Source organism: Heterodontus francisci, chromosome 35, assembly GCF_036365525.1.
Source record: "Heterodontus francisci isolate sHetFra1 chromosome 35, sHetFra1.hap1, whole genome shotgun sequence".
NCBI lineage: Eukaryota > Metazoa > Chordata > Chondrichthyes > Heterodontiformes > Heterodontidae > Heterodontus > Heterodontus francisci.
Window position 1 is genome coordinate 42,865,763 of NC_090405.1, and position 14,162 is coordinate 42,879,924.

At 45.0% G+C, this 14,162-nt stretch overlaps 1 protein-coding gene across 1 annotated transcript in view; it reads right to left on the minus strand.

The window, feature by feature from the left end:
- Window positions 1-202: 202 nt before the first annotated feature.
- Window positions 203-14,162, minus strand: part of loxl1 (lysyl oxidase-like 1) — a 71,522-nt gene continuing 57,562 nt past the window's right edge. Inside the window, exon 7 of the mRNA XM_068015433.1 lies at window positions 203-5,245. Within this exon, the coding sequence (XP_067871534.1) occupies window positions 5,239-5,245 (7 nt within the window). The 3' untranslated portion in view covers window positions 203-5,238. The remainder of the gene's footprint in view (window positions 5,246-14,162) is intronic.

Consider the following 14,162-nt stretch of genomic DNA (forward strand, 5'->3'; position numbering starts at 1 on the left):
AGATTAAAAATAAACAACATTGACCTAACAGATACACCCTTGAAACATGCTCTGACTTCTGCTGCGCTATCTGATAGTCCATTACAAGGTATAATATACAAGAGTGTTCCCTTTTTCTAGCTTGTCACTCTAATAAGTGAAAGTGAGCACAAAAACAGAGATCGTCTGGTGGTGGAAAGCACACAATGAAATGACAGGCTGGTTTCAAATCAAAGCTTCCACGGAATTTTCTTTATTTTTTTTTTAATAGTGTAACTATACATCCAGCCCACAGAAGTTCAGCAAAATTAACCATTTGTAACGAAATATTTCTGATATTTATTTGGTCCCTACACACGGTTACCAGGCAGAGCCTTTGAGTGCATTGTCATATATCTCAATTGCTTTGGTTCAGTTAAAAGGCAAATCAGTCAGTAGGGTTAAGTTTGTTGTCAGGTTTTCCAGTTTTCGATTCCTGAGTATTTGGAATAAAAGCACAAATCAATCCCATGCACAAATTGTGTCCAGCCGATTGGTTTGTGCTATTATTCTGGAAAAAACAAATGCTTCAACAGCTCCCTACAAACATTATTTCATTCAGTTACTTTTGGTACACAGTAAATCATTATTTTCCTTTGTCAGTAGTAAAGATTTTCTTTTTACTACAGATGAGAGTTATTTACAGAAACGTACACAATGCTTAAAATATTCAATTGAAAGCAAAAAAAAAAATCTCACAATTCATTGTGCAGGTTTTGATGCCAAGAGCAGGCAAGAACACGAGAGAACTTTACAAAGTAGTTCCTCAAACATTTGCTGCCTGTGGTTAAAATATAATCAGAAGTTAGGGAGGTTGCCCTTAGCTGTTCAACATCCTTAGCCATAAGTACCCCGCTATCCATGAAAAATGACAGAAATGCTTGGACTTTCATAGAGGGAGGGATTAGGGTGACATTAAGACTATCAAAGCTTCATTCACTTTGCCCTTAAGGACCCATGTGAAGCTTTCCATTAAATTGAAATTTAGATATTCGCAAAAGGTTCATTGTGTCCCCATTACATTACTTATAAATCTGTTGCTGGTTTATTCTGAGGCCCGAGATGAGACTTTCCCATCTCCATTGCTATTTAGTGTAGCAACAGACTTGGGGACATTTTCTATCTCTCAATCATATGCTTTTTGGATGAGACATTAAACGAATTTTAAGTCCGCCCTCCCAGGTGGATGTAAAAGATCCCATGCCACGATTGGAAGAAGAGCAGATTATTCTCTCTGGTGTCCTAGACAATATTTATCCATCAATCAACATTACAAAAACAGATAATCATTATCACTTGTTGCCTGGGGTTAAAACATAGTAAGAAGTTCAGGAAGTTGCCCATAGCTGTTCAACATCCTTAGCTTGTGGGATCATGCTATGCTCAAATTGGCTGTTGTATTTTCTACTTTACAAGAGTACGTGACAAAAGTACTTAATTGACTGTAAAGCACTTTGGATTGTCCTGAGGTCATGAAAGGTGCTATATGAATGCAATTCTCTCTCTTTCTACTCTTAATTCAAAGTTGCTTGAAATATTAGATAATTCAGTATTTTTTAAATGCATAAGGAAAACTTCAAATCATCAGGAATACATTGTAGATTAGCAGTCTTTAAAAGTATAATTGTTCTAACCCTAAAGTGGCCTAACTTAGAGCTACATTTTAAAAAAATAATGAGTAGAAAACATGATTGTTCTAAAAATGGTAAAGCAGATTTTAATGCAGACCATGGATTGATATCAAATATTATAAGGTTGACAGGGTATGTTTCATTGAACGGCACCTCAAATCTCTCTGGAGAAATGTAAAGTCATATATTTCCCTATAATGACCTTGTCAGTTCCAGTTCAGTCTCAGAAATCAGCCACCACCACGTTTCTGGAATGATTGACAAAGAACCTTCCCTCGGCAGATTGCTATAAAATTGGCTTAACTTTAAAAAAAAAAATTTGATCACGCCAAAAGTTGGTGTTGGATTAGAACAGGAAACATTGTGCAGCCATATAGAGACAAAAACATATTACATTGTTGATTCAAACTCTGCATGGAGACAATGTTAAAAAGCCTTGGTAGGTTACATGACATTGAGAATGAACTTGAAAGTGTTCATTTGGTAAGTACTTCACTTAATTTTATCCTCTGATCAGAGTGATGGAACTCTTCTTTTAAAAAAAAAAGTCTGGAGAAATTTAGGTGACTGGCCAAGATCAATAATCCAATGAGGAGGAGATTATTCGAAGTTGCTTGAAATTTTAAGCAATCTAGTTCCTTAAATGTAAAAAGCAACTTCATATCATCAGGAATACATTACAGGTTAGTTTAAAAACGTGCTTTCAACTGCCTAGGTTCCAAGTTGTAGATTCCACCACCCCCCCCCCCCCCCGCCTGACTAAACCTCTCCGCCTCTCCCATCTCTCTCCCCTCCTTAAAACCTACCTCTTTGACCAAGCTTTGGTCATCTGCCCCAGTATCTCCTTTGTGTAGTTCGGTGTGAAATTTTTTCTTATAATTTGCTCTCGTGAAGCACCTCAGGACATTTTAATGCGTTAATGGTGCTATGGAGATGCAAGTTGTTGGTGTACAAGATGAAAGTTTCAAGAGTGTTATGTGAGTGCTTTTATTTTTCTTTGCAAAAAGTGCTTTAAGAGCTGATATTTGAATTGTGGACAGAGTGAAGTGTGCACAGACTGCAGGGCACCTGTTTCCAAGCAACTCAACAGGGAAATGACAGGAAGATTTATGACTGCCACATGACTTGATTGTGGGTTTTAGTTTCACTTTGCATTGAGAGACCAGTCGGCTGGACCAGCAGCATGCAGTGACAGCTAGCTGGGATCTTTTATTTTGCAGACCAGAAAAAAGACCTACGCTCTGTAAAGAAGACTTGCATCTCTTGGAAAAAGATATCCTACATTTGAGGTGGGGCTGTGGTCTGCCTGGAGAGAGGAAGAGAAGAGTTGCTACTCTCTGGGGAGGAGGACTACTTTGCAGAAAGCCCCTGCAATTTGAAAGATAACAAATACTTATTGCCTCCAATTTCCAGAAAATCCCTACCTCAGGAGTGATTCCCGTTGCCTCTTGTGTTTTGGGAGATCCTGAAATCTCAAGAAAGCTTCTATTGCTAGACTGCTCCTTCAAAACCCAGGTAGACCTGTTGCTACACTCTTCGCTGAAAGATGTGTGATGCCTACTGCAGACAAATTGCCTTGAATGCCTACCCATCACAGACTGTTCATCAACCTTGCCTGGAGAGACTTAGAGTGGCATCTGCCTATTCTACTCTGGGACACCTCACTGAGCCAGAAATATCCTACCAGATTGTGACAACCAATTACTTTATTATTCCTAAGAAACAGCTGTAAAGGAAATAACCTTGTTCCCCGGTTAACCTTTTTTTAATGTGTGCGCGCATGAGGACTGGGAAGAATAAGGAGTTATAAATCTTTTCATATATAGATTTATCTAATTATTGGTTAAGATTTTATTTATTAATAAATAGTTAATTTTGTTGTTTAAAGAAACCTGGTTTGGTGTGCTTTATTCTGGGGGGGGGTTAAATGAAGTGTTTAATTTGGCTATTTTCCAGTAAGTCGAAAACTTTATTTGATATACTATGACCTGTGGAGTAGTGGGACTGAATTAACAGTGCATTACTCCAACCTTGGTCGTAACAAGAAGTAATGGTCAGGTCACAGCAAACACAAAAGAAAATTTCAGTTCCAGAATTTCTGCATCCAGTGAACGAGTGAGTTACAGTAAGGGACACGGAGATGAATTTTGACTGAAACACTAAGAAGGTCAAGGAGGAAGAATGTACATGTTGGCACATAAGCAACTTACGAGGAACAAGGATAAGGTTCAGAATAACAGTGATTAGACATGAGATCTGTGATTGACATATTGTTTAATTCTCTAAACCCCGACCCCCATCCCCTTTTCTCTTTGACAAATTTTATCTTATTATAATTGCAGTTCTGATGAAGTGGCTACACATGCGAAACATCATGAACTTTCTCTTCTCTCTACAGATTTTCGCTGACTTGATGCAGATTTCCAGCAATTTGGGACTTTTATTTTGGATTTCCAGCAATTGCAGTCCTTTCCCCCTTTTTTTTTGTTCTTCTTTCATTAAAAAGTACAAATAAAAAGAACGGAGAACTGAAATAGAAACTGCAAAAGCTTGAAATATAGAGCAGGTCAGTGAGCATCTGTGAAAAGGTAGGTAAGTGTTCTGAGTGTGGAAACCCCGTGTGCAGAAGGACACTGGACATAGGGAAAGGCCATTCAGCCATTCAAACTTGTTCTGCCATTAAAGGCTAGGAGGTAACAGATGAATCCCATTAACTAAGCATGGTCAATTATTACTATATATTACAGAAATTTGCTTTGTCCACAACAGCAACAGATCAAGGACAAAGGCAGGATCTTATGATGGACGGGTCCCTTATTGAGTACCAGTAATGAAAAGTAGAGACGCATATTGAGTAGAATATGCCTATACTCTCTGGAGTTTAGAAGAATGAGAGGTGATCTCACAAAAGTATATAAATTCTTAAGAGGGTTTGACAGAGTAGATGTGGAGAGGCTGATCCCCCTGGCTGAAGAGTCTCGAAGTAGGAGTCATGACCTCAGGATAAGGGGTCGGCCATTTAGGACTGAGATGAGGAGAGACTTCTTCATTCAGATGGTCATGAGTCTTTCGAATTCTCTGCCACAGAAGGCTGTGGATTTTCAGTCGTTGTGTATATTCAGGACTGACGATAGATTTTCGGACACTAAGGGAATCAAGAGATAAGGCAAGAAAGTGGAGTTGATGTGGAAAGTCAGCCATGATCTTACTGAATGGTGGAGCAGGCTGGAGAGGCTTTATGGCCTACTCCTGCTCCTATTTCTTATGTTCTTAAAAAGTGAAACTGAAGGGATTCTTTTGTTAAACAGACACGCCTAATTCACACCAGAACTGCTAATTATAATAGCACCTTTTTCAGATGCCCACACAACCTCGCTGACAATCTGGAGACTGGTCCATGTATAGGTTTATTTGTAGTTGTTGGCTCACATCCCACAGCTCTCCTTGCATCACTGGTTGATTCTTTGGTTATGACTGAACTCCTGTTAACTCCCAATTACCAAACATCACAGCTGCTGTACGATCAAGTTCCGCACACACCAGACGTTTGCTTAGGATATGCAGTGTTTTGAAATTCAAAACTTGTAGATCATGATCTGTAAAAAAACAAAAAGGGCAAGTCACAAGAAATCTCACAGACTTTAATTGGTCTCAGCTCGAGCACAAGTCAGCACTAACTGAACATTGTTCTTTAAATCCACAGGCAAGACTTATGTATTGCTCAAGAGTGCAAAAAATCCATCTATTTATTTATTTATTTAGAGATACAGCACTGAAACAGGCCCTTTGGCCCACCGAGTCTGTGCCGACCAACCACCCACTTATACTAACCCTACAGTAATCCCATATTCCCTATCACCTCCCTACACTAGGGGCAATTTACAACGGCCAATTTACTTATCACCTGCAAGACTTTGGATGTGGTAGGAAACCGGAGCACCCAGCGAAAACCCACGCAGACACACGGAGATCTTGCAAACTCCGCACAGGCAGTACCCAGAATCGAACCCGGGTCCCTGGAGCTGTGAGGCCGCGGTGCTAACCACTGCGCCACTGTGCCGCCTAGATAAGACGTTTGGCTGTTTCAAATCTCAGAAACATTACAGTACAGGCTAAAAATGGTAATGTAAAAAGATCATTATTGTCAAAATAGCATTGAGGTATTCCCAGTGTGTTAGTGGGTTTAGCCCATGAATAGCTGAGGCATATGGACTATATACTCTGTGCTAGGACTAGCCATGTTGGGAATTATCAGACTTCACATAGATTCAGTTCAGATGTGGAGCTCATGTGGGCTTTCAGCCCACTTCAAAATGCAGAGATTGCTCGTTTAAAAAAAAAAATCATGTTAATGATATTCAGTGATGAACAGTCGCAAATCAGCCTACCTTATTGTAAACGTGGCCCATTCTGAGCTCTCTTGTGTGTTTGTGCTGCATTGAGAAATGTGGCCAGGAAAGTCCTGGGTTTGACTGCAACAGATGCTTTGTTGGAGAGAGAGAGGGACAGAGAGAGAGCTGCAGAACAAGTGAACTCAAGGTTGTTTAGCATATCGACTGGGGTTCCCATTCCGGAGTGCGTACTGTAACCTTCGACAGCACTTCCACCACCTAGAAGGACAAGGTCAGCAGGCACATGGCAACACCACCACCTGAAAGTCCCCTCTAAGCCCCACACCATCCTGACTTGGAACTATATCACTGTTGCTTCACTGTCACTGGATCAAAATCCTGGAACTCCCTTCCTAACAGCACTGTTGGTGTACCTACCCCACATGGACTGCAGCAGTTCAAGAAGGCAGCTCACCAACACCTTCTCAAGGGCAATTAGAGACAGGCAATTATTGTGGACCTTGAAAATCCCATGAATGAATAAAAGAAAATTAAAAAACCTCTGATGGAAGTGACACCAGGATGGAGTTCAGCTGTGGCACCAGATGACATACCAAGCCTGCGTAAGCTCACTGCCAAGGTTCACACACCAATAATAAACATTTGAGTCTAGCCTCACAGAGATGTAGCCAAGACAAAAGTGAACACCCTCAGGAGAGGAGGGGAGATAATTACAGGATGATAATGGGGTCATTTGCAGTCTTGAAGAGGAACTCTCACTAGGAATTTAGAGGCCAGTGTGCTTGGCTCGATACCCACGCAATTATCCATTCATCTCAACAGGAACGCATATCGGGAATTTGGACAGAGAGTTCAATGCACTCTGTGAGCAGTTGGATGGGAAGTCTCAAGTCACCAGCAGGGCCTTACCTGCACTTTAAAAAAAAAATTCTTTCATGGGAATTGAGCATCGCTGGCAAGGCCGGAATTTGTTGCCGAACCCTAATTGTCCTTGTGAAGGTGGCGGTGAGCTGCCTTCTTGAACTGCTGCAGTACATCTGATGTAGATACACACAGTGCTGATAGGAAGGGAGTTCCAGGATTTTGATCCAGTGACAGTAAAGGAACGGCGATATAATTCCAAGTCAGGATGGTCTGTGGCCCGGAGGGGAACTTGCAGGTGGTGGTGTTCCCTGCATTTGCTGCCTTTGTCCATCTAGGTGGTAGAGGTTGTGGGTTTGGAAGGTGCTGTCTAAGGAGCCTTGGTGAGTTGCTGCAGTGCATCTTGTAGATGGTACACACTGCTGCCACTGTGCGTCGGTGGTAAAGGGAGTGAATGTTTAAGGTGGTGGATGGGGTGCCAATCAAGTGGGCTGCTTTGCCCTGGATGGTATCGAGCTTCTTGAGTGCTGTTGGAGCTGCACCCATCCAGGCAAGTGGAGAGTATTCCATCACACTCCTGACTTGCTCCTTGTAGATGGTGGACAGGCTATGGTGAGTTAGGAGGTGCGTTACTCGCTGCAGACTTCCTAGCCTCTGACCTGCTCCTGCTCTTGTATTTATATGGCTGGTCCAGTTAAGTTTCATGTCAACGATAACCTCCCCCCACCCCCCCCCAGGATGTTGATAGTGGGGGATTCAGCGATGGTAATGCCATTGAATGTCAAGGGCAGATGGTTAGATTCTCTCTTGTTGGAGATGGTTATTGCCTGGCACTTGTGTGCACAAGGGACAGACAGGCAGGCATCCACAACCCTAATAGGGTAGTCCTAGCAACGTAGGCAAGAACGTCAAATGCTGCAACATGTAGACATAAGCAGATACTTCACAGGCCTTTCACTAAAACTGCCCACCTACTCTTTCCAGCTTCAGACATGCCTCAGTTGGTAACGTTCTCACCTCCGAGTCAAAAGGTTTTGATTTCAAGTTCCACTCCTGAACACAAAATCAAGGCTAACGCTCCTCAGTACTGCAAGATTAGAGGTGCCGTCTTTCAGATGAGATGTTGAAGCAAAACCTCATCTGCCCTCTCAGTTGGACGTTAAAAGGTCCCATGGAATAATACAAAGAAAAACAGGGGGTGTTCGCCCTGGAGTCCTGACCAACATTTATCCCTCAACCAACAGCTCAAACAGATGATCTGGTCATTTATTCGATTACTCTTTATGGGAGCTTGCTCTGCGCAAATTAGCAGCTGTGCTTCCTACATTACAACAGTGACTACACTTCCCTGATTGTAAAGCGCTTTGGGATGTTTTGAGGTCATAAAAAAAGGCACTATATAAATACAAATCTTTCTTTCTATTATGTCACATGCAACACACAACAATCATTCTGCCAACACTCTCTTGAGGCATTTTGCAAGTCTTTAGTCATTCGGTCTAAATTTGCTAGAATTAATAACACTACACCATCTACTTGACTCAAAATATGGATTAATCAACCAGTCTCAAGTACTGGCACTCATTGTCACCATTTCTGTAGCACATTTCCTCATTTACTCTGTGCTGGGACTCGCGACGTTGGGAGTATTGGACTTCACATAGATTCAGTTCAGAGGTGAAGCTATGCTTTCACCTCACTACAAATTGCAGAGATTGCTCATCGAGAATTCATGTTGATAATATTCAGTGATGCACTGGAGGTGAAATACCTTTCACAATAAGCCTACTTTCTCGTGACTGTGGCCCATTCTGAGCCCTCTTGTGTGTTTGTGCTGCATTGAGAAATGCAGCCCATTCTGACCACATCCCATGCCCCTGTTGGGTAATCCGCACAGGGGCAGACAATCAGAGTGGAGCACATTGTCCTATGTATGAATACAGTACACGTGTATGGTATTTACTCAGGAGAATGCTGCAATACACATCGGGTCTGTCAGCATCCAAAAGAGAAATAACTGATGCATTTTTTTGTTGCAGTCTCTCTCTCACAGCCTTACCAATTGCAGCATCTCCACTCGAGAATGTTTTCTCTATCAGATAGTGAGGACCGCTAAATATTTTCACAATATTCTATTTTTACTTCCACCATTCACTTTTTTTGTAGACAAACAGGAATAGATGGGATAAACGGTGCAGAAATTGGCTAGTCAGCCCAACCAGTGCATGTCACTGATTTTGCTCCACTTGAGCTTTCTCATCTAACTCGATCAGCATAACCTTCTATTCTTCTCTCCCTTAGATACTTATCTAACCTCCCCTTAAATGCATCTATACTACGCCTCAACTACTCCCTGTGGTTGCGAATTCCACATTCTCACCACTCTCCGACTAAAAAAGTTAGTTCTGAATTCCCTATTGGATTTCTTAGTGACTATCTTTTATTGATGGCCTCTGTTTTGCTCTTACCTACAATTGCAAACATACACTTTGTCTACTCTTGCACTTATATAGCACCTTTTACAATATTCGATGTCCCAAAGCACTTTACAGCCACTGATGTATATTTTTTGAAGTGTAGTCACTGCTGTACTGTCAGAAGCAGGATTGCCAATTTGTGCACAAGTAATGATAATGACCAGCTGATCTGTTGAAGTTGTTTGAGGGATAAATATTGACTATGACACTGGGCGAACTCTCTGCTCTTCTTCAAAATAGTGCCGTGAGATCTTTAACATTCACCTAAGAGGGTCCTGTCTTTTTATCTTCTGCACACTGATGTTTGAAGCACCTGGCATAAACACGCACATGGTAATGTGCTCCAAATTGACTGCATGCTCCCCATGATATACTCCACTCTGTAGTCATACTGCATGCACTGAGCCGCCCAGGCATTGACCATGGCCAGGGTTTTGTCTTGGCGATGGGGGTCTCAACCATCAGCGAAAGCGCCAGCGAGAGCCTCCTCTGGGGAAGGCCAGCTGGCTCAAGTGCCAATTAGGCACTTGAGGGGGCAGCAGCGGACCTTTCCTGGGATCAAGGACCCCGGCGACAGAAGTCCCACCTGCTGTGAGCTGCTGGCTAATCAGAGGCCGGCAGCTCTTGAACTGAGCAGCACCACCGTGGAGGCGGTGGCTGCTGCCGGTACAGGAGTCACCCGAGGCCCTGGAACCAGGTCACAGGTAAGTCACAACGGAAGGGGTTTCATGGGCGAAGGGTGGGTAGGGGGGTTGGCAGCAAGAGCAGGGGACTGCTCTCAGTGGGCCTCCCCTTCCCGCTGTTAGGTGCCTTGTTCAGGCACAAGTATCTTTTAACGAGAGACCGCGCCCACCCCTCACCACCCTGGAGCCAGCGAGAAACCCGCACAGGTTTGCTTGGTATGCTCCCCATGCAGCGACAGGGCTCATTCCAGCGGCAGCGGGATGAGGCTCTTAATTGGGCATTAATTGCCCACTTAAGGGCCTCAACTGGGAGTGTGGCAGGAAGGCCATTCACAGGACTTCCCGTGGCGGACTTAATTTGGGTAGAGGCGGGAAAGTGGCGGGGTATCCAACACCCACCCCCCCCACCCCAATTATGCTCTCCCCACCTCCAAACCTGCTTTGGGGGAAGAGCATAAAATTCCCCGCACGTGTGAATCCAAACTGAATCGCTTAACTGGCCAGCAACCTGAATCCTGCTGTGACAGCTGACGATTCTCCAATTCATGTTGGAGTCTGAACTGACAATATACAAATTATAAATTATAAACTTCAATTTAAATATCTGCATATCCTTATAGGTCACACTTTGTCAAAGACGTAGCCTGGTCTGAGTATGCCACCTATAGACACAATAGGCAAGATTTTCCCACCGCGGATGTGAAACAGGAGCTGGGACTGTTTCCTGGTCCTAAATGCCCCTACTCCACGGGAGGGGTTGGGGGGGGGGGGGGGGGGGTTAATAGTCACTCAGTGATTCTCCCTTGAGTGACCAATTAAGGGCCAATCAGAGGCCTTCCAGCTTGAAAGGAGCAGCAGGCTGTGATGGCAGGTAAGTAAGAGAGAGGGTGCTTCAAAATGGAGGCACCCTCTCTCCTACTTTCTCAATGTTTTAATTAAAAAATGGGTCTTGCAGCCAGACCACCACTGGGGGTGGTGGTAGTGGGGGGGGGATCCCCTCTACAGGCAGCCTGTGGCTGCTCATCCACCCAGGCAGGCAGCGAGGGCCTCCAGTCCTGCCTGGAGCACTGCTCCGCCCAGCCCCGATCTGCCGGTGGAAGGCAGCCTTCAGGCCCCTAAATTGGCCCCAGTACCTGCGGGAACTCGGAGGCCGACAGGAAAATACCACCTGCCTCCTTTAATTGGCCTCTTAATGAGCTGTGTTGGCTACCCGGCACGTGCAGGCAGGTCGCCCCTGCTGCCCCCTCCCCATCCCACCTCCAGAAAATGGCCCACGGATGGGATGGAGCCGCGGAACTGGCACACCGGCCGGTGGGGCTATTTTTAGCTCCTGCCCGCCTTTGATCCTGGTCCAGGCATGGCGTAAAAATCCTGCCTAAGGGTTTGACACCAGCAGACCAAAGTGTCATCTCTTATCCTCAACATCAGCAAGCAGGCCCTGGTTCTCTTGAATAGAAAGAGCTTCACACAGTTAACACATTACTAGTTTGGAACTAGCGCGTCTGGAGGAGGATTTTCTGCTCAAAGTAGAGATGTCAATGCTATGTGATGACGCCCTTGCGCTTTGGTCACCCAGTGTCTGTATCGAACACTGCCAGATCAGATTCAGCACAGCAAGCTGGCGTATCAAGCTCCCTTTACTCTACCTCAATAACATGTTACCTTTACTGTATCACTGCAAATTCTTTCCTCTTTCCACACCAGTAATCCTTACCAATTAAGTCGCAAAATTAGGGACATTTTTGTGGCTTCACCCATGCCAACTTGGAAGTCGGTTTCGACGGTCCAAACTCACTTCAGCCATATCACAACTACCAGAGCACATTTTCATCCCTTCAAATTGGCCTTGTTCAAAGCTAGGCCCCAAGAGGTGGAAGGGCAGCAACTAAACCCACTGCACTGCCTGCTGTTGATCAGTAACTATTTTAATTCAAGCTCTCTGCTGTCGGTTCCGATAAATGAGCTGAGCTCCTGCACAATGTCGATCATGCCTTCTGGAATTGTAACTTTGAGGGAACCTTGTGCAATTTGTGCCGCCTTCTACTTACAGTGTATATAAAAAGGTCTCTTTTAAAGCCTAGAGATAAATTACTACAACTAAACTTGTTCAGAATCATAGAAAGTTTACGGCACAGAAAGAGGCCACTTGGCCCATCATGTCTGTGCTGGCCGAAAAACGATCCACCTATTCTAATCCCACCTTCCAGCAATTAGTCCGTAGCCCTGCAGATTACGGCACTTGAGCTGCATATCCAGACTCCTTTTGAATGAGTTGAGGGTTTCTGCCTCAACTACCCTTTCAGGCAGTGAGTTCCAGACCCCCACCACGCTCAGGGTGAAAACGATTGTTCTCATCTCCCCTCTAATCTTTATACCAATCACTTTAAATCTATGCCCTCTAGTCACTGACCTCTCTGCTAAGGTAAATAGGCCCTTCACCTCCACCCTATCCAGGCCCCTCACAATGGTGTACATTTCAATCAGATCTCCCCTCAGCCTTCTCTGTTCCAAGCAGAACAACCCCAGCCTATCCAATCTTTCCTCATAGCTGCATTTTTCCAGTCCTGGCAACATCCTCGTAAATCTCCTCTGTACCCTCTCTAGTGCAATTACATCCTTAATATTAACTCGTGGTTGGTTGGAGAAATTATCTAGTAAGGAACGACCTGATTATTAAAAATGGAAGGAGGGGCAAAAGCCACGATCAGAGCATCTGAAATGTTGTATTTCGAGAGCTGTGTAGTGTAATGGTCCAAAGCTGTTGAGCAGCGAGTGGGCCTGAAGAGAGGAGAAGAGGCCAGAATTGCTGTGAAAAACCAAAGGTTCAGTTGGTAGCAGTCTAGCCTCTGAGACAGAACGTTGCGGGTTCAAGTTTCACTGCCATCTTTCAGATGAAAGGTTAAACTGAAAACCTGTCTGCCCCCTCAAATAGGCATAAAAGATCCCGCGGCACGATTTCGAAGTAGAGCAGGGGCGTTCTCCCCGGTGTCCTGGCCAATATTTATCGCTCAACCAACAGCTAAAAACGGATTATCTGGTCATTATCGCATTGCTGTTTGTGGGAGCTTGCGGTGCGCAAATTGATTGCCGTATTTGCTACATTACAACAGTGACTACAGTTCAAAAGCGCTGCATTGGAAGTAAGGCACTTTGGGACATCCTGAGATGATGAAAGGTGCTATATAAATGCAAGTCTTTATTTCCTTTCTCTATCTCAAACAAAAACAAGAAATGCTGGATTCACTCAGCAGGTCTGGCAGCATCTGTGGAAAGAGAAGTAGAGTTAACGTTTCGGGTCGGTGACCCTTCTATCTCAAACTGCTTCAGAGATGCCCATTATCATTCCAGGCCCACACTACGGGAGGAATTTTATGCCGGCGGGGGAGCGGTCTCAATATCAGTGGGGGGGCGGGGGGAGACAGACGCCGAGATCCCCGCGTTGTCTCTTCCCTGGAAGGCTCGCTGAATTTAGTGCCAATCAGGCACTTAACTGGACAGCGGTGGGCCTTCCATTGGACTTAGGACCTCTTCGCTGGAAGTCCCGGCCTTGCAAAGTTGCCGGCCAATCAGAGGGCCGGCAGCTGCAGCGTCACCATGGAGGCTGTGGCTGCTGCTGTAGCTGCAATGACCAGAGACCGAGGAGCGACGCTGGAACCAGGCCTCGGGTAGGTCAGGGTGGGAGGGGTCTCACAGGGTGGGGGTCATGGGGGAGGGGAGGGGGGTCAGCATCACGGGCATGGGTTGGCCCTCAGCGGGGCCGCCCCTTCCCAATGCCGTGTCCCTTGTTCAGGCACTAAGTGCCTTTGAACGAGGGAAACCCCCCCCCCCCACCACTGTAGCCAGGAAGGAGCCAGCACGGTTTTTCATGCTGTGCTTCCTGTGTGGCGACAGGGCCGCCCGCCGCGTGGGTTAATTGCAGCTGCAGTGGAGAAAGGCCCTTAGTTAGGGTTTAATTACCCACTTAAGGGCCACAATTGGCAGTGGCAGTTGGCACCCTGGACTAAATTTTGGCCGAAGCGAAATAGTAGCAGGGTGCCCGCCCCTGCCACCATACCACCTGGTTTTATGCTATCCTCGCCTCCAAACCCGCCATGGGGGAGAACATAAAATTCCATCCTATGTCTGCTCACTCTTAAAATC